Consider the following 27327-nt stretch of genomic DNA (forward strand, 5'->3'; position numbering starts at 1 on the left):
GGGGCCCAATGCTGGCAGGCCTGTTGCTGGGGGACACAGGTGGAGCCTGGGAATGGCGGGAAGCGTGGAGGGGGCTATAGGTGATCTCAGGCAGGGTTGTGCAGTCTAGTCATACAGCTTTTTCTCCGCAGAGCTCTTTAGCCCTGACACAGGCCGGGGTTTTGCATGCTGAGTGGGATGGGAAGCAAAGGGTGACAGGATTGAGGATGGCAAGGTGGGGTCAGTGATAGGGCGTAGCATCTTGGGGAGGTGAAGATGGAGAAGGGCTGAGAGAGGTAATTGAGCCATCAGTGGACTGGAGGGCTAAGAACTAGTTCAGTGAGATGAAGAGTCAGAACAGGAATGGAGGGAATGCCATCAAAGAGATGCAGGTCCAAGTGCCACAAAGGCCTAGGATATCCCTGTGCCAAAGCAGCAGAGGTGGGGCACTCGTGTCAGGGTCTTCCCCTGGGGCCCCCTTGGGCTCCAGCCCTTGCCACTGCCCATCACCCAGCTCCTTTGGGAAGCAGGGCCACCATCTCAACTCCCCACCTCACCCCTACTTCTTGGGGCCCCAGGAGATGACCCGATAGACTCATAAACAGAGTTTTAATGATTTTAACTGCTAATTTCTCTAGGGAAACACACAAGAGGCTGTTCTTCATTCACAGAATTAACTTGCTACAAACAGGTCTTGATTCATAACGTGGCAAATGCTAGCTTCAAACACGTTCTGTCCTTTCATTACCCCGGGTGTGAGTTCCTGAAAGACCTCTGCTCCTGACTCTGCCTTTAGCTGAAATGTCCTTCCACCTGAGGAGCCTGCAGCAGACACCTGTGGCACTGGGCCCCCAGCACCATCCTGAAACAACTACGTGGTGTGGGCAGGTTGGATGCCCCAAGAACCTGAGCCTCAGGGGTGTGGCTGTGAGCCATGATCTAGAAGCTACCTCCACCTCTGTCCACACCATCTCCACATCCCCCACCCCTGAGACAGAGGGGCCCCAACGGGCAGCCTCCCAAATGACCAGTGTCCTTGAGCAGAATCACCTTCTTCTGAAGGCCTGGCAGTGGAGAAGTGGCCGCTGAGGCACAGCAGGGCTCCACATGGCACAGGGAAGGGCAGTCAGAACACAGACAGGATGACTTCTCGACACACTTCAGCTGCAATTCCCTTCTTGGCCAACCCCCTGGCCAATGGAAAGCAATGTGCTCTTTTTAAGGGTGATCAACATCTGGGAAACATTTTGGGTCAGAGTGGGGTTTTTTGTTGTTATTGTTCTTAACTGAATCCAAGTGCTGTTATGGGTTTCTTTTATCTTGTTTATAATTCGCGTAGTCATTCAGGTTTCTGGATCTCGGTATCACCTTAGAACAATTCCACCAGGCAGAATAAGAAGTCAGGAGGCAAGTTATTTATATGCTGCTTTATTTCTGTAAGGATACACGGAACTGTTAGATGATCATTGCTAATGACAAAATGTAGAAATGAGGCATCGGCTTCTCTAACCACTCCTATGAGAATGTTAATATGCATTGTCATTACATGTGTACTCTTGATATTGTCTCATTATACTATGTAATATAACAATGTAGCTAGAATACAGTAAATAGGGGATCCTGCAACTCAGGTAAGCACTACGTGGAACTCTGGTTCTGCCTATGGGCACAATGTCCTCCATGCTCTCCCAGAGCCAGCTAAGCTCTGGAGGAACAGTCCTCAGAATCACAAGAGAAGGGAATTGGCGGGCCTGTTTAACACACGGACACACAGCAGACAAGTACTATGTTACAAGGGATTCCACTTGTCACTGCTGGGAAATGTCATATCCGTGTCAATGATAGTTCTGGTGCCTGCTCACCTACCCCTCTTGAGTTTTATGGTTACTTCTGTAGGATGAATTCAAAACTGTAGGAACATATAAGGGGGCTAAAATATTCTCATGCAAGTCTCCAAACCCATAAACTATGTTGCTATTAATTAAAACAAAGGAATTATTAATTAAAAAAAGATAAAAGGACAGCTGGGTTAGTTTTGTTAAGCTTCCAAAAGTATTCACTGTGATGACGTTCTTCTGAAACAGGCTCGTTTTCTCAGATCTGCCTACACTTTCCAAATCACCTGTATGTTCCATGCTTGAAAGTAGGAACGCTCAGAAAACACGCCACATGGGGAAATCAAACGTTAGTACAGGGGAAAAGGTCAGTCGAGAATTACAGCTAAATTCAAATGTTAATTTTTTGGAAATTCGGATTAGTTATTTGAAAGCACAAAAAACAGAAGGAAGGTTTTGATGAGGAAGTTATTTAAACCATGCATTTCAGTAAGTTCTTTCTGCTCACAGAACAGGGTGAGCAGCTGAGTTGCAGCAGCCGCTGCAACGCTTGTGTCGTGTGATGATAATGTGGGTCCCAGCTGAGCCACGAGAGGTATCTCAGTGGGGTTTTAACTCTTAGGCTTCTTGCTTACATCACTAAGCAGCTACATGGTCAGCGCTTTTCTGCTCTATGATAAACATGCAGAAGAATCAATCTACTTAAGTATTTGTTTCCTAATTGCAGCTTTGGAGAAATAAACTTTGCTGCAGGCTTGCTTTTTGCTAAATCCTAATATGATCACTGTGTGCCCTTAACTCAAGTAATAACTGTAAAATGGGAGAAAAGACAGAAGGAGCAACTCTGAAGAGGTGAAAGGCCGCTCTTGCCCTACGGGTGGTGTCAGGCAGAGGGCAAGGACACAAGGAACAAGACTCAAATTCCATTTTACAGGACAGGAGCCCCTGTCACTTTACAGCTTTTTGGCACAGTCGGGGCAATACACTTGCTCCTGGTGGAAAACAAAGCGCTTGTTGGCCAGATTCACGGAGCATTTTTTGCAGTGGAAGCAGTAGTCGTGCCAGGATTGTCCTTCATAGGCCACCACACTGGAGCCTTTACCAAACCCTGTGGAGGAAACAAAAGCGGACAAGAACGACAGCTGAGTGGACACAGGTGGCAGCCAGGCTGCCGCCTTTGCCCATTCATGGAGCCGACAAGCACGCAGGCTGCGTCTGCCTGGTGCCCGGCCCCCCGCTCCACCACGCACTGTCCCCCACGCCGCCGGGACCTGAGAAGATGCCAGAGCTCCGCCGAGGCACCCCTGCTCTCCAGAACCCACATCCCCAGCCACCGCCATCGCCCTGTGACTGACGCGCACCGACCTCCCAGCACAACCAGTTTCTTTGATTTAGGTCAGGGCCATGGCATCAAAGTGGCCACCAGGAGGCAAACTTGGGCTGTTTGTGGGGTGTGCACTTACCGGGCCTCGAGGAGCTGCTAAGCTTCGATTTTTTCTATAAAGAACCACCACCCACGAGGGACAAGTCCTCTCTCCACCCGGATGCCTGCCCCGGAGGTTGGCGCTGGGAAACAGGGTGAGAGGCAAGCGTTTCCCGTGGCACACTGGGGGCTTCCTAGCTTTAGAGACTGGGTGGCTCACTCTTGACACAGTCCTTTTCCCTGAGGATGGCAAAAGTCTTCTCAAATGTACATTTCAAGGCTCCCCGGGAGACGGGAAAATTGGAGGCGGGGGGAGAGGGCCCAGGGCACGTGGACCGCGGCCGCGAGATGAGGAATGAAGTGATTAGCTCGGCTCCTGATCGCAAAAGAACTGCCCACCGGCACCTCTGAGCTAGCCTTCTGCTACGGGGGGTGTTCTCATCCCAGCTTCTCACTTTCCGGCCTCCCCCCTCCCCCCTCCCCCACCCAAGCCCACCGTGCTCCTCTCCCCCACCCCTCCCCCCAGTATCCCCCCTGCGCAGTGCCTGCCCGTGGCCGTGGGTCTCAGGCTCGTGATCTCCGGCAGCGGCGTAAGTTAGTCGGCAGTAGTCAGAAGTGTTCTGTGTTGCAAAGGCTAACCTGGCCTGGGGGAGAATCCAAACTACTTGGGGGCCTTCGGGACCACAATGGCAGGGGGAGAAGGGCATTCTTTGGGGCCTTTGTGGATGAAACCGACGACGTAGGAAAATGAGAGATGGTTACCATGCGCAAAACCTAGCCTGGCAGACTTAGCAAGGACTCTTTAGCCTACCAGTGATTGGGTTCTTGCATCCAGCACACTTCTTGGCCACAAAGTTCTTGTAGCAATCCACGCAGTAATACTGGTCCTCCACAGCGGTGAAACGCTGCCCAGCCAGCTTCTTAGAGCAGGTAACACACACAAAGCACTCGGCATGCCAGGGCTGATCCTGGTAAGTGATTCCTCCAGATGTGATGGCCTAGACCAGGGAGTGTAGCACCGGATTCAGATTCAACAACCATTAGGTTGAATGCCTACTACGTGCCAGGCACTGTGCTGGGCGCTCTGGTCTACAGTATCTCATTAAATCACCACAACGGCCATGGGAGGCAGGTGCTATTATTATCCCCCAGTTACAGATGAAGACACTGAGGCTCAGAGAAGATGAGCCCCTGTGCAAGGTTACTACATAGCAACTGGGTGCAGGAGGCCGGCCTCCAGAGCCAGTGTGCCCTTGAACAGCCTGCCTTGGCCTGGGCGCTGCTTTCTACTACCACAGTCTCCTCATCTGTAAAACGAGAATGATAATTCCTACGTCACAGGGCTGTCGTGAGGATGGAATGGGATAGTGTGTGTGCAAGTGCTCTGCAAACTGTCAAACACTGCCAGAACTCCCTTGACACGTACCTTGTTGCACTTCACGCAGTGCTTGGCAAACTTGGTCTCATGGCAAGTCACGCAGTAGAAGTCCTCCCCTTTAGGGAAGAAGCTTCCTGTCCCGATGACTTGCTTGCAGTTGCTGCAGGTGAAGCAGTCCTTGTGCCAGACAGTGCCCTTGTACTCCACGTTCTGATCTCCTGCGGGGTGGGGGGAAGCGAAGGGGTAGCCACTGGCAGTGCCCTGCAGGGGGCTGCATCTGCTCGGGGTGCCACCTGGGCCCTCCAGAGTGGATGGAATGCAGGCCCTGCAGTGCTTGGGCCCCATGCTTCCATTCACCTACCCACGGGGAGTTCTCCACCACGTCCTCCATGTAGTCATGCCCACCCAGACTCTGTCAGGAAGGGAACCCCGGCCGTGGTGATTTAGGGTCAGATGCCTGAATCCCCACTCCCCCACCCCCATGGCTTTTGTGGATGCAGAGATGCAATGTGACCCAGAATTACACCCTAAGGAAGAAGCATGCTTCGATCACTTACTATCCCAAATGAGAAAGCGCTACATACTTTTCACTTCCTTCTCTTGCCACAGACAGTTCTCTCCAGTGTTCTTTTAGCTGCCAGGTGTGTGCGTGTGTGCAAGCATATATGTGTACACATATATTCAGGTATATATATGCGTGCATATATACGCTGAACTCCAGCAGCGGCTCCCCGAGGCTCCAGCCCCATCCCCGCAAGCAACCCCTCGCCACGTCTGCCCTCAGGGCCTCCTCCCTGGCTGCCCCGGGGCTGAGTGTGGCTGGTACCTGCTACGATGGGCTTGAAGCAGCCCTTGCACTTGGGGTTGTCCTCCCGAGTGGTGCACTTGTTGCACAGGATCTTGTTGTCCTTGGCCACGAAGGTCTCACTGGCCAAGGGCTGGAGGCACTTGGAGCAGCGGAAGCAGGTGTCGTGCCAGTAGCGGTTCTTGTAGTGCACCTCCTGGGAACCGAGCGGTGGCCGGGCATGGTGAGCAAGACCTCCCCACACGACCACACAGTCCCCCTGCCTCCCTGCCCAGAGCCCAAGCAGAAGGGCCAGGGCCCCATCCACATCCCCCCGGCCCCTCCCGCCCGCCCCCCACAGCCGCCACTACCTTGGAGTCGGCGCCGATGGGCTTGCGGCACTCCACACACGTGTTGGCGCAGAACTTGTCGAAGCACTTGAGGCAGCAGTGGTGGCCGTCCTTCTGCACGTACTTCTTCCCCTGCAGGTTGTCCCTGCAGTAGTGGCAGTCGAACTTCTCAGCCATGGTGCCTACTTTATAGCTGGAAGGACCTGTGGGGGGCCAACAGGAGGGACAAAGAGCCAAGGGTTAGGCTGGAGTGTGCCTGAGGGACTCCAGGGAGGCCACCCCGGGACCCAGGCAACAGGCACCTCACCAAGACACCCGCAACAAAAGCATCCTGCCATGAGTCCCTGGCACCCTGAAGCGGTGGGCAGGGGGCGGTTGGTAAGCGAGGGCAGGGCTGGGATGGGGCAGGCTGGAGAGGGGAGGCTGGTCTACACCAAAGGACACGCTGCTCTGGGTCGAGTCAGCAGGTGGCAGCTCGTGGGCTCCCCCTTCACAGGAACGAGGCGCCCAGATCCTCACTAGAGACCCAACCAGGAGCCCCGCCACCCTCCCCGACTTTCTCAGCACCGAGAGTATCGTCTGGAGGCCCCGCTCTCCTCCTAGCCGCAAAGTTCAGTTCATCTGAACAAAAACTTACTGCTGACTCTGGACCACGCTAGGCATGGAAGCAATACTTAGTCATTTATTTTAAATGTCTGCATTTATTTTAAACCTGCCAGAGCGCTTTTTAATCCCTACAAAGATCCTAAAGAATTATTACAAGATACTTTACTAACTTTCAAAGCCCAAGCATTCAGGCAAAAGAGAACTTATTAAAATGGCACTCTCCATAGGTACCAGCCAGTTTGGCAATTGAAAACTATTTGTCACAGTGAGATTTTGAGATGAGCCAAAATCAAATTCCCCTTCGTTAGAGCATCTGAAGATCAATATGGTTAATAACCTATATGATTTAGAACATTTGCTTTTTTTTTAAAAAATTGCAACTGTAAAGTATAATCTGGGCAAAAATGACTTTTAAAAGGTTTTAAGTTGATTATTCCAAGAACCCCTTCCACTTTGTTCCTAGGAACAACTCCCCTTGCCCCCTCCCCACCCCGAAGTCATAGCCCATAAAAAGCACTCTGAATCCTGCTACTTAAAAGGTAACAAATGTGAGTTTCTATTAGCTCCCAACTTTTGAAAGCATATGCTAATTTCTTCCTCTCTCCCTGAAAAAGAAATTTACACTGCTAAATAGACAATGATTATTTAATTTGCCCAGGAAACACAAAAATAGACACTATTTTCTCCAGCTACCCACAAACATGGTTATTGTGTGAGCGAACATCCCAGGAGTAATTTAGAGAGAAAGGAGGGAAGAGGAAAGAGCACTTGCCTGGTACTCACCGTAGCTCTTCCGCTAACTGAACAGCCCCGGACTCCAACTCTGGGTCCCAGTCCCAGTTTTTTTTTTTTTTTTTTAATACAAACACATGTCCACGTTGTTTGGATCCTGTTGCCGCAGGCAACCAAACAGCAGAGTGAGCTAAGGAAACCACACCCTGTGTCTGAGCAGCGCCAGGGAAGGCGGTGAACTCTCACTCAGAACCAGCAGCCTCCAGACAAGGGTGGGTGCTCGCCTCCCCCACCACCGACCCCATCAAGTTCCAGCTCCCACAGACAGACCCTCCTCTCCAGACACCCGACAACTGAAGACAAGGAGTGACATTCTTCTGTGAAGACAGGGGCTTGGGACAGTTGTGTCACAGTTCAGAGATTTGAGACCTGAGAAAAGTTCTTACTTGTACTTTCCCCCCAAAAGAAAACTGGGGTGCCCCCCATAAGTGGGTTAGAAAAGAAAAGCAGAGCCGCGATGAAGCCAGGTCTATCTCCTTGAACTACACACTGCGTACTTAAGGGAGCTTTTAAACTGTCTTCAGCCCCTGTGTACATGGGCCAGAGTGCCTGTCACAGGGATAGAATGTTGACAATCACTCTCCTTAATTCATTCTTGTTGGCCTTTCACATGCCACATAAAATCCTTGTCTTATTAGCTTTTCCATATTGAAATTGTACACTCAACAAAGATTTACTTTCTTGTTAAGAGCTTCATGGAGAAACCAAATAAATCTCCAGTAAGTGCCAGGAAATTAAATTCTCAGTGGCTCCTAAATGCCATTTGGCAGGAAATCAGAATTTGTAAGATTAGACAGTGCTGGCTTCCTGTGTGGCTAGTAACCATGGCGGATTTAGTCCTTCACCGACTATCTTCTTGGACCATATTTGAAGATCCCTCCCTCTCTCTTACCAAAGTCTACAGAAGTCTGAACCCAACTCATTTTAATATATATCATTCTCTTTTGATATTGTCCAAAATAGAAATGGATTCTAATATTTCTATCCCAGAGTACCATACATAGACCCAGTATTTCTGAGTCCTAGCTTTATGGTAAAAATACAGATATTCATGTCATACCAAAAAAGACTACCAGAAAACACAGTGATTTCTATGTAGAGGTTTTTGAGAGAAGGAAAACCACTGTGGTCCACAGTACCAAAAGATCTTACCTGCCAAACCCTTCCCAGCTTAAAACTACATACTTTCAAATAACTACTTTACCAATGCCAAGTTCTTCACTGGTTAATTTTCATAGTTCTGGAACATGACTTGCTCAGAGTTTCTAGGCACCCAATGAACTAATCCATAATCCATGGCTCAGCAATGAACACAGCAGAAAAAGGGTATGTTGAAAACAGACTCTGCCAGTGAAACTGTTCACACCTACAGTACACGGTTGTAAACCAAGCAGAAGGAAAATTCAGTGGATCAACCCCTGGTTAATGGTACCACTAAGGAAAGTCTGACCACTTGGTATTTTTGAATCCCCGCTATAGGCATTACTTTTTCTTTCTGTAGGATGAAAAGTCCAGGGTTATTTCATATGTCCCACCACAGCATACATAAACCCAGAGAGTGTGTATCCAGATGGAGTGACAGATTTCAAAGGGCATACCCTTTTAGAACAATTTCCACAGCTGACTTGAGCCCTTTTCATGTGTGTGGAAACACTTATTTGTCAAGATAAAATAGGCACTTCTAGGAATGCGGGCTTTATTGCCTAATACATAAATAGGCTGGAAATACTTGAAGCATGTTAACAATGTCGATGTCAAATTCATGAACTTTAGTACTTTTCTGCAATAAATCCAAATAAGTGGAACTTGGGCAACCTGAATGAGCTTACCTCGTGTTATTCTAACTTTATGATTATTTGGTCAAAAACTACTTCAAACCTTCATGCAGAATACTTAGATAGAAGTTGGGGTAATACATTCCTGCTGCAGAAATAGTTACCACAACAGAACTCTGCAAAAAATATGGATAACGTGCACAAGAGCAAAATATTGTTACTACTTGTCATCAAATAGATTAATAACTCTAAGAAAATGGCTTATAAATGACAATGCTGAGACAGACAGAAGTTCCTAAAAGACAGCAAACACTCTGATCTGTGGGCTCCACCAAAATGATCCACTGTGAAGATCTGACTTCATGAGAGAAAATCTCTACACTTTCCTTTTTTCCCCTTTGCTAGAAATAAGAGAATAGAGGGAAAAAATGGTGAAGATGGCATTTTTATCTCCTCTTTAATCTTAGTCAATGACATCCACTTAGGCGTTTAGCTCTTAGGGAACAATTTTCTACCTCCTTAGCAATTTCTAAATACGTGAAATACAAAACCTTTTAACCTTCCAAAATTTCCAGATCTCTCTGCCTTGGCCTACTGCTGTTATCAGGAAAGGGCAGGTCATCAATCAAAAGATGAAACACTGGATACATAACATTACAACGATCCTTCCCTTTAAGGTTGCCAGTCCCTGTCCAGAACATGTGTGCCCCAGGGGAGATCTCTGACTAATCTTACTTCACAGTGTGGCCCTCACTCCTGTGTGCTAGTGAGGTTCCTCCACCACAGGAAAGTTTGCAAGTACACTAGTAGCCCTGGAGAACCGATCCAGGGCCTGGGCGATGTGGGTCCCACAGTTCGTGCCTATGGATTGACAGGTGGAGGTGAGTTATCACTGTTAGCTTTGAAAACCTCTTTTATTAAAAACATTTAATAACAAATATTTCTGTTTTAGAAAATCAGGGGACTGCTCATGGGACTCTAAGGTGCTGATGTCCAGGTGACAGTCCTTTATAGACTTAGCCACTTGGAATGCAGCTGGAAATGTGACTGGGTGATCAAATTTTAGTATTTATTCCAAGATGGTAGCCTGACTTTCTCGCTATGCCTGCTTCAAAAGACACATCATTTTTCACTTAATAAACAAGCTTCCTCTTTCAGAAAATTCCTGAACTATATCCAACAGGCTAAGAGGGCCCTATATAAACCTCAGTATCTCAATAAAAAGTTTTGGCTTTCAATTTAATCATGTACACATACAAGAAATACAACATTACACAACATTTGTTTACTATAAACCTCTCATTAGAGAAGATACAATTTGTATTTAATAATCTTGTTTCTGTTTTCTACATATTCTCTCAGGGACTTCTTGCTAATCTTCATTTCCCCCCTCCTGCCCAAGTTGCTCACAATAAGAATATTTAAGGAAAAAGTGAATATTATGCCTAGGTAGCATTTTTCTAACTATGTGCTTTCCATGAGTGGCATAATGTACAGTATAAACAACGAACAGCAACTCAAATGGGAAAAAAATGTAGGTTATTTCTGGTCTGTTAATTGCTAAGTCCAACATACCAGGACATTAGTCACTCCATGTATAAATGCTGGCTTCTAAAGAAAGGGTAGACTGCTTTCCTGAGAACATTCAGCAGAGCAAACCCTCAGCTGATGAAAGGGAGGCTTATGCAGCAGCCACACCCGCACACCTGGAGATGCCACCCCCATGGGGGGCTCATGAGTCACCACTGAAAAGTCGGCTTTCAGAGAATTTCACGGAAAATTAGAAAGTCATTTTTGCCCTGCAAACAGACCTCGTTCAGGAGGCTTCCAAAATGCCTGCAATTTCTCTTTTGGCTCATTGGTCACAGGTAACCCAGTTTAGATGACACCTGGGATCAGGAGGGGGGCTACGTAGAGATGATCCAATGAAACATTCCGTGCCCCTGAACTTCCCCTGGGCAGATCCTCTCCCAGAACTGCTCTGTTCTGACAGAGAGCTTTTCTGAACGTCGCACACAATACGTGCAGCACGTTCTGCCTTTCACACCGGAGAGAAAGGCCCGCTGACCTGGCAGCCAACAGAACGTGTGTTTTCTGTTTCTCTAGTTGTGGCAAAGTAGCAGGCGGTCATTTGGTAGTCATTGAAAGTACAAAACGTTCAGTTTTACCCTTGAACAAGGTTTCTGCTGCTGCTGCTGCTACGTCACTTCAGTCGTGTCCGATTCTGTGCAACCCCATAGACGGCAGCCCACCAGGCTCCCCCGTCCCTGGGATTCTCCAGGCAAGAACACTGGAGTGGGTTGCCATTTCCTTCTCCAGTGCATGAAAGTGAAAAGTGAAAGTGAAGTCGCTCAATTGTGTCCGACTCCTAGCGACCCCACAGACTGCAGCCTACCAGGCTCCTCCATCCATGGGATTTTACAGGCCAGAGTACTGGAGTGGGGTGCCATTGCCTTCTCCACAAGATTTCTGACTACCACTTTTCTGTGATTTCTGGAAGCCAGTCCACTGGGTCTTCTCCCCTTGCCCACTGTCCCCTTTACATTCTGGCCTGGAGAGAGAGCTACATGATTTCACTGCCCTCCCATCTGCCCCATCCTCAACTTTAAAGGCCGGGGTGGCGGGGGGCGGGGGAAGGAATGAAATCTGCAGAACTTTGCAAACGGTAAGTATTCAATACAAAAGCATCAGTTCTTGTCCTTGAAAGGTCCCCTCAGTATGTGGATGGTCCCTAAAAATGGATTATGACCCATCCAATCAGCAGAGCCTCTACTCCGTTCCCACAGAGTCCTTCACAGGGCACTAGGGGGCTTCTTTCTGTGAGCACTTCTTTCTCAACTGCTTTCATGGACCTATGAACCTAACGCAACAGAAGATGAGTTCTGATTAACTAAACTATTAAAATAGTTCCTGATTTCAAAAATCATCTAGATGGAGTCAGTAGTTTGTCTAGTCAGAGTCAGAGCCTTCAGATTTACATAAAAGTAATGTCAGGATTCGGTGCCATTCAAAAACTCAAGGTTGGGTGTGTTATAAACGTGTCACCTTTGAAATATATTTCCCTATTCTGTCACTTAACTGGTAAGTAAAACAGGGAGTTACTCTACCAGTTAACACACGTTCAAGGTCCACTGGAACAACTGCTACAACTGGCTAGTTTGTCTACACGCAAAGAAAGTGTATGCTGGCAGATTACCACAATCTCAGGCGTGTGGTGCCATGTTTGCAAAGTGGCTCCTGAGGGTGGGGGGAAAAACAGACTGCTCTTGAACACTTGGGAACAAGGAATACATTGCATACTGATTCACTAAAGCAGTGCATTCCATTATAGTGTATTTGTTTTAAAATACCAGAAAAGAAGTTTAAAAGTATTTCCATTGTTTAAATATTGACAGTCAATTACAAGTTTTTAAAAATGTTTTTTCCAAAAGACTGCCACTGATAATTACTTTGGCCCTTAATCTGAAAGCTGAGAGATGGCACGAAGTGTCTGGTTGCTAAGAAAGGGAACTGTTACTTAGGCAGAAGGCAACAGAAACACAGCGACATTTCTGGCTTTGCAGGAGAGAGAGGCAGCAGGCTAACTCCAGAAAACTGGGCTTTCTGGGGGAAACTGGCCATCCTTCAGGCCTTTGGCCCTATCTTGGGAGTCTTGTCCATGGCCAAAGGGCTTTCTCAATGTCAGGAAAACTCTCATGGTAATGATAATGATGCTCCAGAGGTTTGGAAGCTTTGACCCCTTTTCTGATGAGAACAATTAATAATCTATGTGTCATATGAAAAGTATCATAGCTGTTTCTTCGGGAAAACTCAAAACACAGCTCAGAAAAGGAGAAGGTATGGTTAAGTCAGTATGGACTTTCTTAGTTATAAATCTTCCTCCTTCCAGCTCCATATTTGATTGACCTTTTCAAATACTTTAAATTCGATTTATAGCACTGATAAGACGAAGATTTGTATCTTATAAATAACAACAAAAAAGTCCTAATAACAAAGAAAACCTCTTTCCTCACACAGTCTCCTCCAGCTTCATAAGATGTCCTGGAAACCGTATGATATAGTAGTATATTTATATATTAAAAAATAAACTACTCAAACTGATGATTTCACTTGAGTAAGAATAATATTTTGTTGTGGAAACAGCAGTTGAAGAAGGCAAGGACAGAACAGAGATGAGCTAGACTTCTTTACTATTTAGACAAGACTAAAATAATTTCATCAAAAAGTGTCTTTCAGACCAATGATATGGATTCAGTGCCTGAATAAAACTGTGCTTGCTAGAAGATAAAGAATATGAAGCTTTTACCTGAGTGTCTATGGGAAGCCATGGCTCAGAGACCAAGTTCAGGCAGGAGCAGCACCTACGCCAGTCTTCCCTCGAGCCCAGCTGATAAGGCTGCGGCTCAGTTGTGAACATACATTTAAGGGGAAGTGGCTAACACAAAAATAACCAAGAGCAGATGGCCCACCCCTCCCCAGAGATCACAACCTTAATCCCACTAGAAAATTCTTAACCATTTTAGGTGATCCAAGGGAGAAGAATAGGACCCAGTAAAAATACCAAACACTACATATAAATACCTGTGGGGCTACTCAGCATCCAAATTAGCTCCAGAGCCAGAAAGGCCACATAGAAAGTGATCCCTGTACCGGAATAAAATTTGGACTCAGCCCTGGCATACCTTAACGCTGAGCCACCCTCATTAATCCACTTTATATGCCTAAAGAGCTTGCATTTGGTCTTCTGGAGAGGTTTTGTGCTGTTAATGATAAAAGTAACTATAACAGATAAACTTATGTTACCAGTGTAATTAAAAGGGATTAGGCATGAAGAATATACAGATCAAGGGCATTATCTCTGTCCTCCTTGGTCTGCACCAGAGATCAGCAGAATATTGAAGAGGGCAATTCTAGCCATGTATCTCCTTAGTGTCAGCGTGGGGCAGGAAGGAGCGGCATACACGCATATATACCTACTATGGACGCCAAGGAAGAGACACTGTCCCATAAACAAAATCTCTTGCTTTTCACTGTCAGGGACAGTAAAAGTAGAAATAGGGACAAAGACATGGCATCCTAACATGCTCTAATGGCTTCACAGGCCATCTGCTGGCTGGAGGCTGGTCATTGGGATGGAGCTCCAGGAGGAGCCGAGGTCCTGAGGACGGTCTGTGAGTCCGTCCCCCACCTCTGTCCTGACCCTTCTCTGGCCTCATCCCTGCCCCCCTCAGCCTCACGCCCTCCAGACACACCCCACCTCAGGTCCCCCCAGCCATTCCCTAAGCACAGAGCCTCTCATGGCTGCTCCTCTGCTTCCTTCAAGGCTTTGCTCCAAGGCATTTTTGCAGTGCCATCTTCTTTGGCCACCCTGTTTAAAAGAGCAACCATGCTCCCCACCCCACTCTCCCTACTCTCTTCCCCAATTTGCTCCCCATGAAAGATGTGTGTTGAAAAAGTGAATTTAAAGACATGAGAAGCATTCATCAAGGCACATATGAAACGGAGAGGTAGTCCCACCTGGATTCCTAAAAAGTGGCCTTGGCCACTGAAGTTTAAGAAAAGGAGACAACCTTCACTCTGGGTCATGCCATGTCTCATCTAGTGCTTGTCACTAGTTTCACCCTGTTCACACATCCCCCGTTCCTCCCCACAGGCCGAGGGCCAGGGTCATGCTTTACTTGGCTTCCTGTTCCCAGATCCCACAGGTAAGCAATACGTGCTTCATGATGAATAAACCAATGGGTTTTCGTGGTTCTTATGGGAAGATCCCCTGGAGAAGGAAATGGCAACCCACTCCAGTACTCTTGCCTGGAAAATTCCATGGACTGAGAAGCCTGATGGGCTACAGTCCATGGGGTCGCAAAGAGTCAGACACGACTGAGCGACTTCACTTCACTATGCTCTTCTAATGTTTAAAGAGAAGTTTTTCTAAAAGTTAACAAAAACTACCAATAATTCCTAGTTGGCTGTCAAATGACATAACAATAAAGTCCCAGATGGTACAGGCAGATTTATTACACATTAGTGTCAAAAAAAAAAAAAAAAAGCCTGGGGAAAGAGGGGAAGTGACATTGCCCTCCCGCCATGCCTCCACAGCCTCCTTCTTATCTCAGCTGATTGCATTCTGGCAGGGAGACTGGGCAGGCTGAACTATGCCGCACCCGTAATACAAACTCGAACTTTTCACTCAGAGGAAATGTTCTTATTTTATCAGATGATTAACCTTTACTAACCCTAAATTTTCAATTTTAGTGAGGTGTATTTTTAGGTAGAGCTAAGGTATTTTTAAATGTCTGTCTGGCCTGCTCTGAACAATAAGCTCAGTGACCCAGACACTGGGCCCCCAGGACCTTGAGCAAGAAGAGTAATTCCTTTATCCGCCTGGTCCTCATCAAAGGTGGCAACACAATACAGACAGACCAAGAGCCATATAAAATAAGCAAATACACCTAAATCTCTTTTTGAAACACAAGAGAAAACACAGAAGCAAGAGAACTGCTTTCTGAACATTCATTAATTAGTCAACTCCAACAAGCCAGAGTGAGCTGGGAACTGGGGCAATGACAACAGCATTTATGTCGCAGTTTACACCAAGAAGGTGAACTCTGCCTTAAAAAATTCATGAGGTATGACCACCATCTGCTTTGACATCTGTCCCCACTGCCCATGTCCTCAAGTCACAAAGCTACAACTTTCACAAAACCAAAACAGAGAAGGCCTTTTGCTGGGTGAAAATCAATTTCTCAGTAAGAAGAACAGGTGGTTCAGTGGTTCAGCAACCTTGACAGTCACTCGGCGTCTGAGCCACCTTTGTTACATATTAACAGCATGATGTGTGCCAACATCCTTAACAATCACTGCACTGTTTACAAAGCACCTTCATGAACTGTTGGTGGAGCTGGTTGGTGTTTGATGAACAAATCTCTTTAGCATCTGAAGGCCATGTTTCAGGCCTTTCAGCCTCTCCTGCTCCAGCAAACATCAGGATGATTTTCTGGTGAGTGTTGGGCATCACAACGTCTAAGTCTCCTCTCACAGGAGAACCCAAGAACCATTTCAGAGGTTAGCTACACACTCCTGTCATCCAACCACTCTGCATTTACATTTAACCTACCTTTGGCTCCAGCTGTAGATAACACCACCCCATCCATTCGTTGATTTTATAACACTTCCTGAACACATGTCTCACTGCGCAGTGCAAGATATTTTGCTGGTCACAAAGAATGAGGGACAGCCCTTCCTTTGCAGTGTACCAAGATCAACATACAGGTGACTAGCAGGCAAGGCATGGCACACTGAGTACAAGACAGATGGAAAAGTGGTATCAAGATTTATCACAGTCAGAGATCACATCGGGTTCGGGGGACTGGACAAGGCTAGATGGCTGTGATGATATGTGCCCTGGTCCCTGAAGAATGGGGGAGACTGCAGCGCCCAGAGCAGGGGAGGGGGCATGCCAAGAAAGGGGACAGTGTGAGCAAAGGTATGAGAAGAGTGAGGCCCGCTCCAGAGGCAGGACGCAGCCCAGAGTGGGCAGGAGCGTATAGACAAGGGAGCCATAGTACACACCGCCTCACTTCCTCACTCACTCACTCCAGAAGCAGGGAGGGGCTCTGACAGGGAATGGTGGTTCCCCTCTGAGATGTCAGGAGGATGACCTACATGAAGGCACCCTGGGCAGTGGGCATGGAGAGGAGAGCTGAAAGGGACACTGGCACAGGACTTGAAAGGATAGCTTAGGTGCATTGGATGGGGAGAGGCACCACCCTGCTGAGGTCGTTCATGATTCTGGGTGATCAGGGAATCGATGGGGCACTTGGGAGGCAGAGCCAGTGTGGCGAAGAGTGGAGCTTTATAACAAGGTTCTTCTGAGATGTCCACAACTAAGCCCCTTTAATGGGATCCCACATGTCAAGCTGAGAGAGAAATAGGGATGAGGGTAAGGTCGGGTGGAATCATGTTCATGGGGATTCTCACCCTGCAATCGAACCTCAGAATCCCTACCTCACAAACAACTCTGGGAGGATCAAACTTCCAAAGTTCAAAGGGGCGCAACCTAAGAGTCAAACATGGCGAATTCAGTGACCCAGTTGGCCCACACCTTGGGAGTTTGTCACTCATGGCTTGGCTTGTGGTGATCCTTCTCCCTTTACCATAGTTTTCTTTTACTGAAGACATCGGAAAACTTACTCAGGTTTAGTTACTTGGCCATGAGTCCAGCCAGAGACAACAGGCTGATAACAACCTGAAATGGAGTAGTCGTGAACCTATCACTATTTTCACCTTAATTTTTCTCTTCCATTCTTCTTCTCCCCATGCCTGCTACTAACACATTAATACACTGCAAGTTTTAACTTTGTCAGGCTCCCCAGTCCCTCCGCCAACAACTTTCCCGAGCGACTCCAACCGCGAGATTAAGGCACCCAGTCATGCACTGAGACATGGTGTGATTCAATGTTGCGCTCTCCAGAGTATTTCTTGTCCTATGTGCTCTTGCCAGAAAAAGGCCAGGACAACTTCTGCCATCTCATGTTCCTGTCAATCTTTAGGGTGAGAAGAGTACTTTTTCTTACTGACAAGCCAAATTTTGCAAAGTCACTGCTTAAGTGTCACAACCGGTCAAAGAATAAAACAAGGGGACCCCAAGAACCATAAAAGGGGCAATTATATCAGGTAAGATCCAAATGAAAGCAAACCTGGAATTTTTCCTCCCCAAAGAGGAAGCTTTCGCTCAAGAAAGGGTGGCTATCAAAGGGAAAGATCTGTTATAAGTGAGATAAAATACATGGAACAGAAGACCCTGGCACTAGCAGAGCACGTTGAAAATGTTCATTCACTCCCGTGAAGGCCTGTTCATTTCACAATTCACCAGGGCTCAGAAAATTTCCATGAAAGACTCACAGATCAAGCATTTCAACACGTGCCATGGCCTCTGCCATTTGACTTTTTAAAATGTCACTCCATGATTAGTAACAGTTTTAAATGTTTCCTGTCCCCAAAGTCTGCCCCTTCCCATACTGCTCCTACACTCTCACCAAGATGTAGGAACTATCCTAACCACACCCCAGAGATGTTTCTGTGGCCTTCTAACCAGAAAACACCATCAGGACAACAGTGAAGAAATGACTTTCAAGGTGAGCCACTATGATGATCTCAGATTTAAATATATATATTTGAAGTGTCACTTAAAAGAGGAAATAAAAAGGAAGTGAGAAAAATCAGAAAGAGTTTTAGAAGGAAATTTAGAATACAAACAGAATTTTGATCAGAGGAAAATGAACACTTCATGAAACTGAGAAGCTCGTAAGGACAAATCTTTGTCATATTTTAGGTGTTAAAATTCTCTTCCAGTCTATTTCTACCAGCCACTTGTGATATATCTGTTTTAGTTCCATGTTGCCATGTGCCATGACTCAAAACACCCTTTCAATCATGCGAAGTCCTGGCATTTACCAAGCCCCCACCTGTTATGGACATTTCAAGCCTCTGATAGATGCTTGAGAGCTAAACATTCCATGAACCTGGCCTATAATTTAGACAGCTGATTAATATATATAACAGGAAAGAACAGCAAATCAAATAAGCTTCCATCTCCTTACTCTTAACTCTGCTACCTGGGACCAGAGGTATGATCATAATACCTTATGAGCCCTGCTTCAGGGTGTGATATCTTCGCTAGTAACATACAACCTGTCTTCAGGCATCAAAGGACTGGAATAACTGCATCCCTTCATTATGCATCGGTGCTTTCAACTCCCAAATGGGGAAGCCCCACAATTCAGGATTGAAGTTGCAAACACGAGTGGTTCTCTGGAGTTAGTCATGGTGCCCAGAAGTGAGTGTGAGAGCACAGGGGCAGGACAGGCTTCCAGCCATGATCTGAGCATCACTCAGGAAGTTTAGAGTTTGTTAGGCAATAGGGCCTGAGAAGGAGTCCACAGCCAAAGTGGCAGAAGCCACCACAGGTCACACACTCGGGAAGCCTCCATCACGTTTACCTCAAACCCCAAACCTTGTTAGTTTTCCAGTGGTATGTTAATCAAAGAGAACAAGCATATGAATACAGACTGAATGTAAACAAGACCAGGCTGTCAGAGGCAGGAAAACCCAAACGAATGGTGATGGCGATCACTGTACTCAATGGGACTCAGATGAAATGGTTCAGACCGCACCATAACTATTTTGGAAGGTTTCCACAAAAGAAAATCAAGTCTTAATTTTATATGAGATTGTTTGAGCAAATAACATTGTTCTAAGACAAATAACATAGAATTTGCCCTGAGTTTAATATGGGGTTATGTTTTTTAAAGTTTCAAAGGAATACAGTATAGTAGCTAAGAGCATGGGCTGTGGAGCCAGAATGTCTAGAATTGACTCTTGCCTCCTCCACTTAGTGGTTGTGTCCGAGCACGTATTAGTTAACTTCTCTGTGAGTCTGCTCATTTTTAAAATGGGGATAACAAGAGTACCTAACCTTAACAGGGCTGTCATGAAAAATGAAACAGTAAATACTGGCAACATTTAGAACAGTGGTTAGGACACAGCAAGTACAACCTATTTTTATTTATTCAATTTCACTCTAAAAATACGGATGTTCCAAGAAGCAGATTCCTGCAAAAGAGGAATGTATCTTCAATTCACAGGGGATATGTGGAAAAAAAGATAAGAGCTCAGGATCTTGGCCAAGAGCCCAGCTGCAAGGATTTTGGGCCCGAGAATGACTGAGGCCACCAAGAGCAATTCTGAAAATCCTAGGAATTCAGAGGAATCAGTCTCTGGCAGCAGGACTGTCCAGGGGGAGAACTGTCCCTCCCATATTTTCAAGGAGGTTTACAGATGACAGAGCCCTATGGAGATTGAAACTCTGCTCTTTCAATCCTCTAGTGAAAAGACAGGACCCGCTAGATCTAGGTCCCCTGCTCAGTCTTGGGCTGGGGAAGGATCTTCCCCATGTCCCTCCTACATGTAAGGGCCTAGTGAGCCCAGTGGATGATCAGACCTTCCTACATGATCAAAAAGTCCTTGCTTTGATGAAGTGAATTAATGAGATATGCCCCCTGTGGCTCACACCTCTATCTTCAGTTTGCTTATGAAGATGAACAAGAAGAGGCTGCCTGTACTCCAGGAACCACAGCTTAGTCTTGGATCATGTGAGTTCATTCAGAATGAATGCCAAGGACACGCATCTTAAGACGTGGTCTTCTTAAGCCACTTACAAGATGAGGTAAGGCTGCTTGTGGGGAGACTTCGCTTGAGTGAGCACACTCAGGCCAAAGGTCTCAGAAGTGGCAGAGCTGAGACTGTGCACTGTCTAACCCATCCCTGAGCCAGGATAGACTGTGGTCACCCTGCTGTGCCCAACCCAAGATGAGCTCAAGTGTAAGCACCTGGAGTGGGGAAGACTGACAGGAGACTGTTCTCTGACCAATCCATGGAGTGGCTGATGCTGCGATGGCAATGGCCCAGCACCTATGAACACTTGGTGACTAGGGGAAGAGAGGTCACACTGTCAGGTCCACCAATCTCACCCCAGAGCCCCAAAGCTAAGCTCCTCCTATTAGAAAGGGCTCCTCAAACCCTGTGGCTCAACATGACCCAGAGAACCCAAGAAGTGGTGGCTCAGTGGCTCACTGGGGAGGCAGGCTAGGGGCAGGGGTTGCTCTGAGGCAAGCTGTGAGGAGAGGAAGGGCAGAGTTCTCCAAAGATTCTGAGGCTTCTTTGAAACCTCCCATCACTTTCTCTCTTAGCGGCAGGGAGTGGGGAATGCCTGTAGCCACCATTTCTCAATCCCATATAACTGAAAATCCTTTAGTAATTTTGCTTAAAAGTCTATCAACCAGGACTTCATCGGGGTTAACAATGTTCCACTAGAAAACAGAAAGATCACTGGTGGGTATTAGTGAAAGTAGCTAAGGATATGAAGTTTTTCAGTGTTATCAGCAATGCTGCATAAAATATTTTATAACAGAAAGATTTCTTTGGTGGAAACTTAAAAGTTTCTTGTTTTATATTTTCACAGTGACTCAAAGTTTCCACGTTTATGACTTCACCAAGTTGTTTTTTATTTTATTTACTAAGATACTATTTATGCAGCATAAAATTAATCATTTTAAAAGTGTACACTTCAGTGGGTTTTAGTATACTCATAAAGTGGTACAACCATTACCCTTATCTAATTCCAGAACATTTTTATCACCCCCTATTCCCTCTCTTCCCAGCCCCTGGCAACCACTAATCTACTTTCTGTTTCTGGGGATTTGGCTATTTGGATATTTTCATATAAATGGAATCATACGATGTGTGACCAAAAATTTTGTGGCTGCTTTCTTCACTTAGCATGTTTTCAAGGCTCATGCGTGTTGTAGATGTGTAAGTACTTCATTCCTTTTTATCGCTGAATAATACCCCATTGTCTGGATATCCTACAGCCTGTTTATTCATTCTTTCACCAGTTGATGGACATGAACTGCTTCTATTTTTTAGCTATTATGAATAATGCTGCTGTGAACACTGTTTTTGCATGTGGATTTATTTTCCTTTTTAATACATATTGAGACAAAAAGGTAGAAGAGAATATATAGTGAAAATTCTTTTTCCCTGCCTGTTCAAGACACCTATTCCCCTTTCTCCATCAGGAACCAATGAACGATACTGGTGTCTTATGTTTCCTGAGATACCGGGCATATGAAACATAGACAGCCATGCACATTTTTTCTTTTTAAAAAACATAACAATGATACACTACACATACTCTTCTACACCTTACCTTTCCTATTCAATATATCTTAGAGTTTTCATATTAGTGCTTAAAGAGCCTCGACTGTTGTAACATGTATATGGTATTCAACCGTGAAGATGGACCACAATTATAGTTCGTTACAGATAGATATATGTTATTTCAAGTCTATTATTACAAACACTGATGTAAGAGATATGCAAAGTTTAAAATGATGGGATGAATCAACTAAAAAAGTTGGTGAGTTTGATCAGACTGCCTTTCTCTAATACCAAGGGTCAACTTGCACTAAAAGAAGCAGCGTTGTGATTTATTTACAAGGAAAGAGACAGAAAGGAAAAGGCTGAAGAGATCTCAAGTGGATCAGGCAGCACCCACCAAAGCTTACTGAAATGGCAGATTATTTTTGTTCAGGCAAAGAAGATGCCACTTGGAAATCCCATGCCAACTACGTTAAGGTTACCCTCAGCTAATAAAGCCACCCAGACAGGAAGTGGCTTTTGATTCCAAGTTGAGTGCTCTTTGCACCAAACCACGATGCTTGGCCAGTGAGTTACAAGACAATAAACTGAGTCAAACACTTATCCTGACAACATACACATGTGCTCATTGCGGTGCAGTGTCGCACTGTGAGACACCGGTGACAACCGAGATGTGATCCCTCAAGATTGAGGCGGCGCTTTAGTGTTCATCAACTCTTTAGGCAGAAAAGGTATAAAGTATATATGGTATTTGCCTTTCACAGGTTCACGTTCTCTTCTTTATCTACTGAACAAAACAAAAGGTGGCTTCTCAGCTGGGGAGAAGCTGGACTGGAGCCAGCTGAGCTGGGCACAGGGCCTCTAGGCCAGCGGACGGGCACAGGAGCCCGTGCTCAGCACTGAGCCAGAGCCGGTGCGGCTGAGTCACGGCTGACCTTCACCTTGCCCGCCCAGAGGGCAACACCACACACCTTCCTTATGGAAACCTGTCAGGGATTTTCCAGTTCTGCATCAGAGCTTTAAATGGACCCTGTGAGTGTCCCTTCTGTAAAGCAGAAGAGCGACTTGATGTCTATCATCTCAAAAGTCAGTCTTTTCTGAAATGGGCACTTGCTTTTCTAAGTTCACATAACTAACAGAAGCCAGGTGATTCGTGCTCTGTCACTGACTTACCAACTTAAGATTGTTCCTGTTTCTTCGACAAACAAGAAAAAGAAATATCACTCCCACTCCCACTCCAATCTCACAGTGAACATTTACAAAATTAATTCCTTGGGTTTCAGGAAAAGGGGGTTAATGCTTATAAATTAGCATAATACATGCAACTAGTTAAAATGTACATCTAGTTAAAATGTGCAACTATTTAAAACATAGTTTTAAGTTAAAACGTACATCTACCAGTGATTTTTGTTAGATGTTAAAACAGGGATCCTCAGTCACGGTGTTGTGGCAGGTCAGTGAGGAGGGCCAGGAGTATACTAAAAATCACAAAAACAAACTAATTTAATTCTCTTCAAGCTATCTACTCATTTAAGATCATAAATAAATGCTAAAATATGCTATATAAATGACTACACTGGACAAGGGAGTGTACAGAGAAGAGATGAATTCAGGAACTGTGAAAAAGGACGTTTAATTTTGAAAGTTTTTAGCATGTGCAAAATCAATTACAAGTTATGTTTGTCAAAATAAATGAAGACAACATTATAAAAATTAAATTCGTTTTAAGCTTACATTTAATGCACAGAACAGTGAATATTTGGTTGGCTTCATTGTTTTGTAACTCAACGAATGAGCAATAGACATGGAATCAAAAACCCCATTTATCTGATCACAAGCCAATTTAGTTTTTCTTCCTCATCAATAAAATGGGAACATGAACCTTCCCTGCCTTCCCTACAGGACTGTTTTAGGAACCAAATTAAATCCTGTGTGTCCAAGTACTATATGAACTGAAAAGTAGTATAAAAAAATCTGTAAAAGAAAAATATATATAAAAATCAGGCTTTGGACCTAAGTAGATAGTGTCTTTTTTCAAGTGGATTTCATTTTTCACATGACTTACAAAAATTTCATAGTAAACACACACACACATTTATACACCACTAAAATCTAGTAGCAGAACACTGCAAAAGGACTGGCAAGGATTCTCCTTCTCTCATGTTAGCCCAACACTTCCAAGGATACAGAATTTAGAAAATAGGCATATGGGTATTCTAGTTTTCCTTAGGGTCTAATTATTTAATCCTCTTGCTATATAGTTAATATTTGATTCTTTGTAAAGGCACAAGTAGCAGGAAACAAATATATAATAAGCAAGTTCCACATAATCTTGGTTCTTTGCTTTGATCTAAAAATCAAAAGCATACTCCTCTGCCTATTTGTAGAGGGTAATTTTAAGTTGCTTTAAGTAACTGACATGGTTTATCCTTCATTCTTTACAAAGAGAACAACATGGAAAGCTCTCCACTTTTTCTCCAATTTTTTCCTCCAGAAAAAATTAAGCCAAGGTTGGTCAGAAGACTTTTTTTCCCAGAAAAATTAAATAAAACAAGGAGCACTTTTTATTCGTTGTCAGAGGGCTGGAGATTTAGTAACCACTTGAAGAAGTGAGTTAATCCCTTTGTAACACAGCCAAAACAGGGTTTATTTTCCTACTGTTATGATGGTAACTTAGAACACACAGGACAACAATATCAAATATCAATTCCCTCCAGAGTTGTAACTTTCTAAATGTAGTAATTAGTTATTTGTCAAGATTATCATTCAACATATGAATAATTCCTACAGAGTAATTGTGCCTTGATGCCACTTTCTATATCAAGTCCTCAAATGCTATCAAATATAAACCAGGTACTGTTTTCATGAAAGGAGAGTACAGGTGTTACAGATGGATAAACTGAGATGTTAGAAAGATTAACTGTCTTGCCTTAAGAGAGGGGAGCAAGGGCAAACTAAGAATAGAAGCTCATACTGTCACCTGTCCCCATAAATCTAGAAGCTTTCCACCTTCCTGCTAGGTACACAGTCTAATCAATTTCTATGTGGTTTGAACATCTGTTTTGCAGTCAGGAAATGAAGTTTCTAAACTGTTTTGTGGACATGTCATTTACTCCAGGGTGGCTCTGTACATATGAATGACAGAATATAAAGTATTCATATACAAAACAACAGTTTTCAAACAAAATTAAATCAGATTAACAGTAATCATTCAAAAACTTGAATTATAACAGAAACTAGATACAGTTTTAAACCTGTCTACTACACCATATACAGTAAATCCGTTTTATTATCAGAGCTTATGAAAGTCTTAGATCAAAGAGCAAGTAAGTAGTAGAGGAATCAAAACCTTTGCAACCTAATAAGTCTCTTCCAAGACCAAAGGGCATTATCCTTTCACGGTGCTAAGGGCTTCTAATAGGTTTTAAAGAAGTAGTGTGTCTGTCTCAGGGCATTGCTTAAATTTTTACAACTCCCTATAGGTAATTTTTAAAATCCATGTTCTTTTGACACATTTAAGATATATCTAACCACCCAGTTCTTCACCCACATCCCCAATCCTAACTTTTTATTCTTAAACATTAAATTTTTCTTGGAAGTTTCACAGCTTGGAAGCATCGAAGAGATCTGCTTCTACCCAGGCAACAGCAGCTGGAACTGAAGTGGAAACTGCAGGATTAGCCCTGATAGGGAGGGGGCCCAACTCCTTGGAAATACTTTTAAGGGCTCTTCAGTCAGCTAACTCAGGACTGCAAGGGAAGGCTTCCAGAAGGAAATATACCCAGCCAACCCTGGGGTCAAGGGAGAGTGTTTGGATGGGATTCTGGGGATTGAGAATAAAAAGAACAACAATGCAGCTTTGCAAGGACAGAGGGCGTGCTTTCCACATCAAGGGGGCAAAAGCCACACTGAAAACCTCTCATCTCCATCCCAGTCTCAGTGTTCCCAATTGTAACAAGATTATTTTTTAATAATTTGCACTTAACACCTTGACACCAGGGTTTGGGACAGGATCTAGCAGAGCAAATTTAGTCCTTAGTTAATTGTTTCCCTGTTTTCCAAATGCAACAGATTTTGTTGGATTGATCAACACTGATGTATTTTTTAAAACACTTTAAAAGATGATATCCTGCCTCTCTGTAAGAACTGGAAGTTATTTGGCTCTTGTCTCAACGATGAAAACAAAATTTACAAGCATACACCCCCCGCTTTCTATCAGGGGTCAGCAATGTCTGAGTCACAAAAAAGTCCAGATTTAAAAATAAGCCAGTATTCTTTTCCAACTCCATGTCGGAATTCCAGAAAATGTGCGACTTTTAAAACAAGGCTCCTATTTTTTTTGCCCAGTAAAAGTGGGGCATCTATTTGACATCTTCTTTCACGGGACTCTATGCCACTTTAGGCATATTTGTATATTGTTCGAAAAGCCAGACTCAAAGTATGTAAAATACATGAACTTACTTGACTGGTGAAATCTACCACATATTCTTGGAAATGCATCCCGAAGTCATTTGGATTGGTAGATACAGACAGAGGGATGACTAGACATGTCATCAGACAAGTAGAGTAAAATGCTAACGGCACACTCCAGAGGCTGGGGATACAGGTGTTCTTCACACCATCATTGCAACTTGGAAATCTTCATAATAAAATGTTAGCAGAACATAAAAATAGATAAGCAAACACTTAAAAAAAACCCAACTTCAGTGATAAACAAGGCAGGTACTGGCTTAGACTACCTACAGGCAGAGAATGTGGTCCAACCCAGAACGAAAGGACCAGAGTACGGTGTCCTCCAAGCAAAAGAAAGAAGCCAGAGCCATTGTAAGGCTTTTTGAGCATCATCAAAGAAGCCCTGAAAATCTCCTAACGAACTGTACTATTGCACCCACACATTTTCAAACTTGTGCTGAGCACTTTGAGCTATGGGCCAAGAGAGAGACCTTTCGAAAGGTTCCCTAATCCATTCACACGGCCCCATCCGAGGGATGACACTGGAACCCGCCTCCAGCCTCTTGACTACCTCTCCCCTTTTATGGTGGTTTCAAGTTGAAAGCAGTACTCATCTGTTTCCAGATTCCTAAAGGTACTAGAAAAAAAAATCTAAATATAACAGATGGATAAGTGCTCACAGTAACTGGAAACCAAAATGTAACTTCAGCTTTTGCAGGCCGATACCCTAACACATGGCTTTAGTGTAATGGTCTCACTGAAGACCTTTTGTCTTTATTCCCACAACAGAAATATTATCCTGACTTTGATGGATGACAGATAAGTGTTATTCAAAATTTTATTTTAAGCTGACATTAATAACCTTTACTTATTTTAAAGTCATTCAGTAAGTGTTCTCATGTATGTCAAAATTTACTATGAAACACAGTTGAGGGTGTCTGTTGCTTTTTTATTGTCTTTAAAATAGTTCGATGCACTTTAAAAAATCTAATTCAAATGTTGGTGAATCCTCTGAAACATCTCTATGAGTTATAGGGTTCCATGGAATATATGTGAAAACCAATAGGTTAGAAGGACCCTCTATTTGTAGCTAGTGTTTATAAAATCTACCATCCTTAGGTAATATAAACAGCCACGGAACCCTCTCAAGATTTTATATAATGCTATCATGCTGGTAACTTCCTGTTTCGGAATCCCTTTCCTCATCACTTACAGTATTTAACTCAAACCTCCTGC

The 27327-nt window shown here is 44.6% G+C and overlaps 1 protein-coding gene across 6 annotated transcripts in view; it reads right to left on the reverse strand.

Annotated features, from left to right (window-relative positions):
• Positions 1 to 1391: 1391 nt before the first annotated feature.
• FHL1 (four and a half LIM domains 1) overlaps positions 1392 to 27327 on the reverse strand; it is a 58800-nt gene continuing 32864 nt past the window's right edge. For 3 of the 6 annotated variants that reach the window (XM_043459653.1, XM_043459654.1, XM_043459655.1), the window contains exons 3-8: positions 5771 to 5952; positions 5442 to 5616; positions 4664 to 4833; positions 4049 to 4235; positions 3278 to 3477; positions 1392 to 2922 (exon numbers count right to left, since the gene is read on the reverse strand). In XM_043459653.1, coding sequence (XP_043315588.1) covers positions 2839 to 2922; positions 3278 to 3477; positions 4049 to 4235; positions 4664 to 4833; positions 5442 to 5616; positions 5771 to 5926 — 972 coding nt within the window. In that variant the 5' untranslated portion in view covers positions 5927 to 5952 and the 3' untranslated portion in view covers positions 1392 to 2838. Of the gene's footprint in view, positions 2923 to 3277; positions 3478 to 4048; positions 4236 to 4663; positions 4834 to 5441; positions 5617 to 5770; positions 5953 to 7127; positions 7152 to 13228; positions 13384 to 27327 lie in introns of those variants that run through there. The other 3 variants (XM_043459652.1, XM_043459656.1, XM_043459657.1) reach the window with 3 other exon arrangements.

This window comes from Cervus canadensis, chromosome X (genome assembly GCF_019320065.1).
Source record: "Cervus canadensis isolate Bull #8, Minnesota chromosome X, ASM1932006v1, whole genome shotgun sequence".
Taxonomy (NCBI): Eukaryota; Metazoa; Chordata; class Mammalia; order Artiodactyla; family Cervidae; genus Cervus; species Cervus canadensis.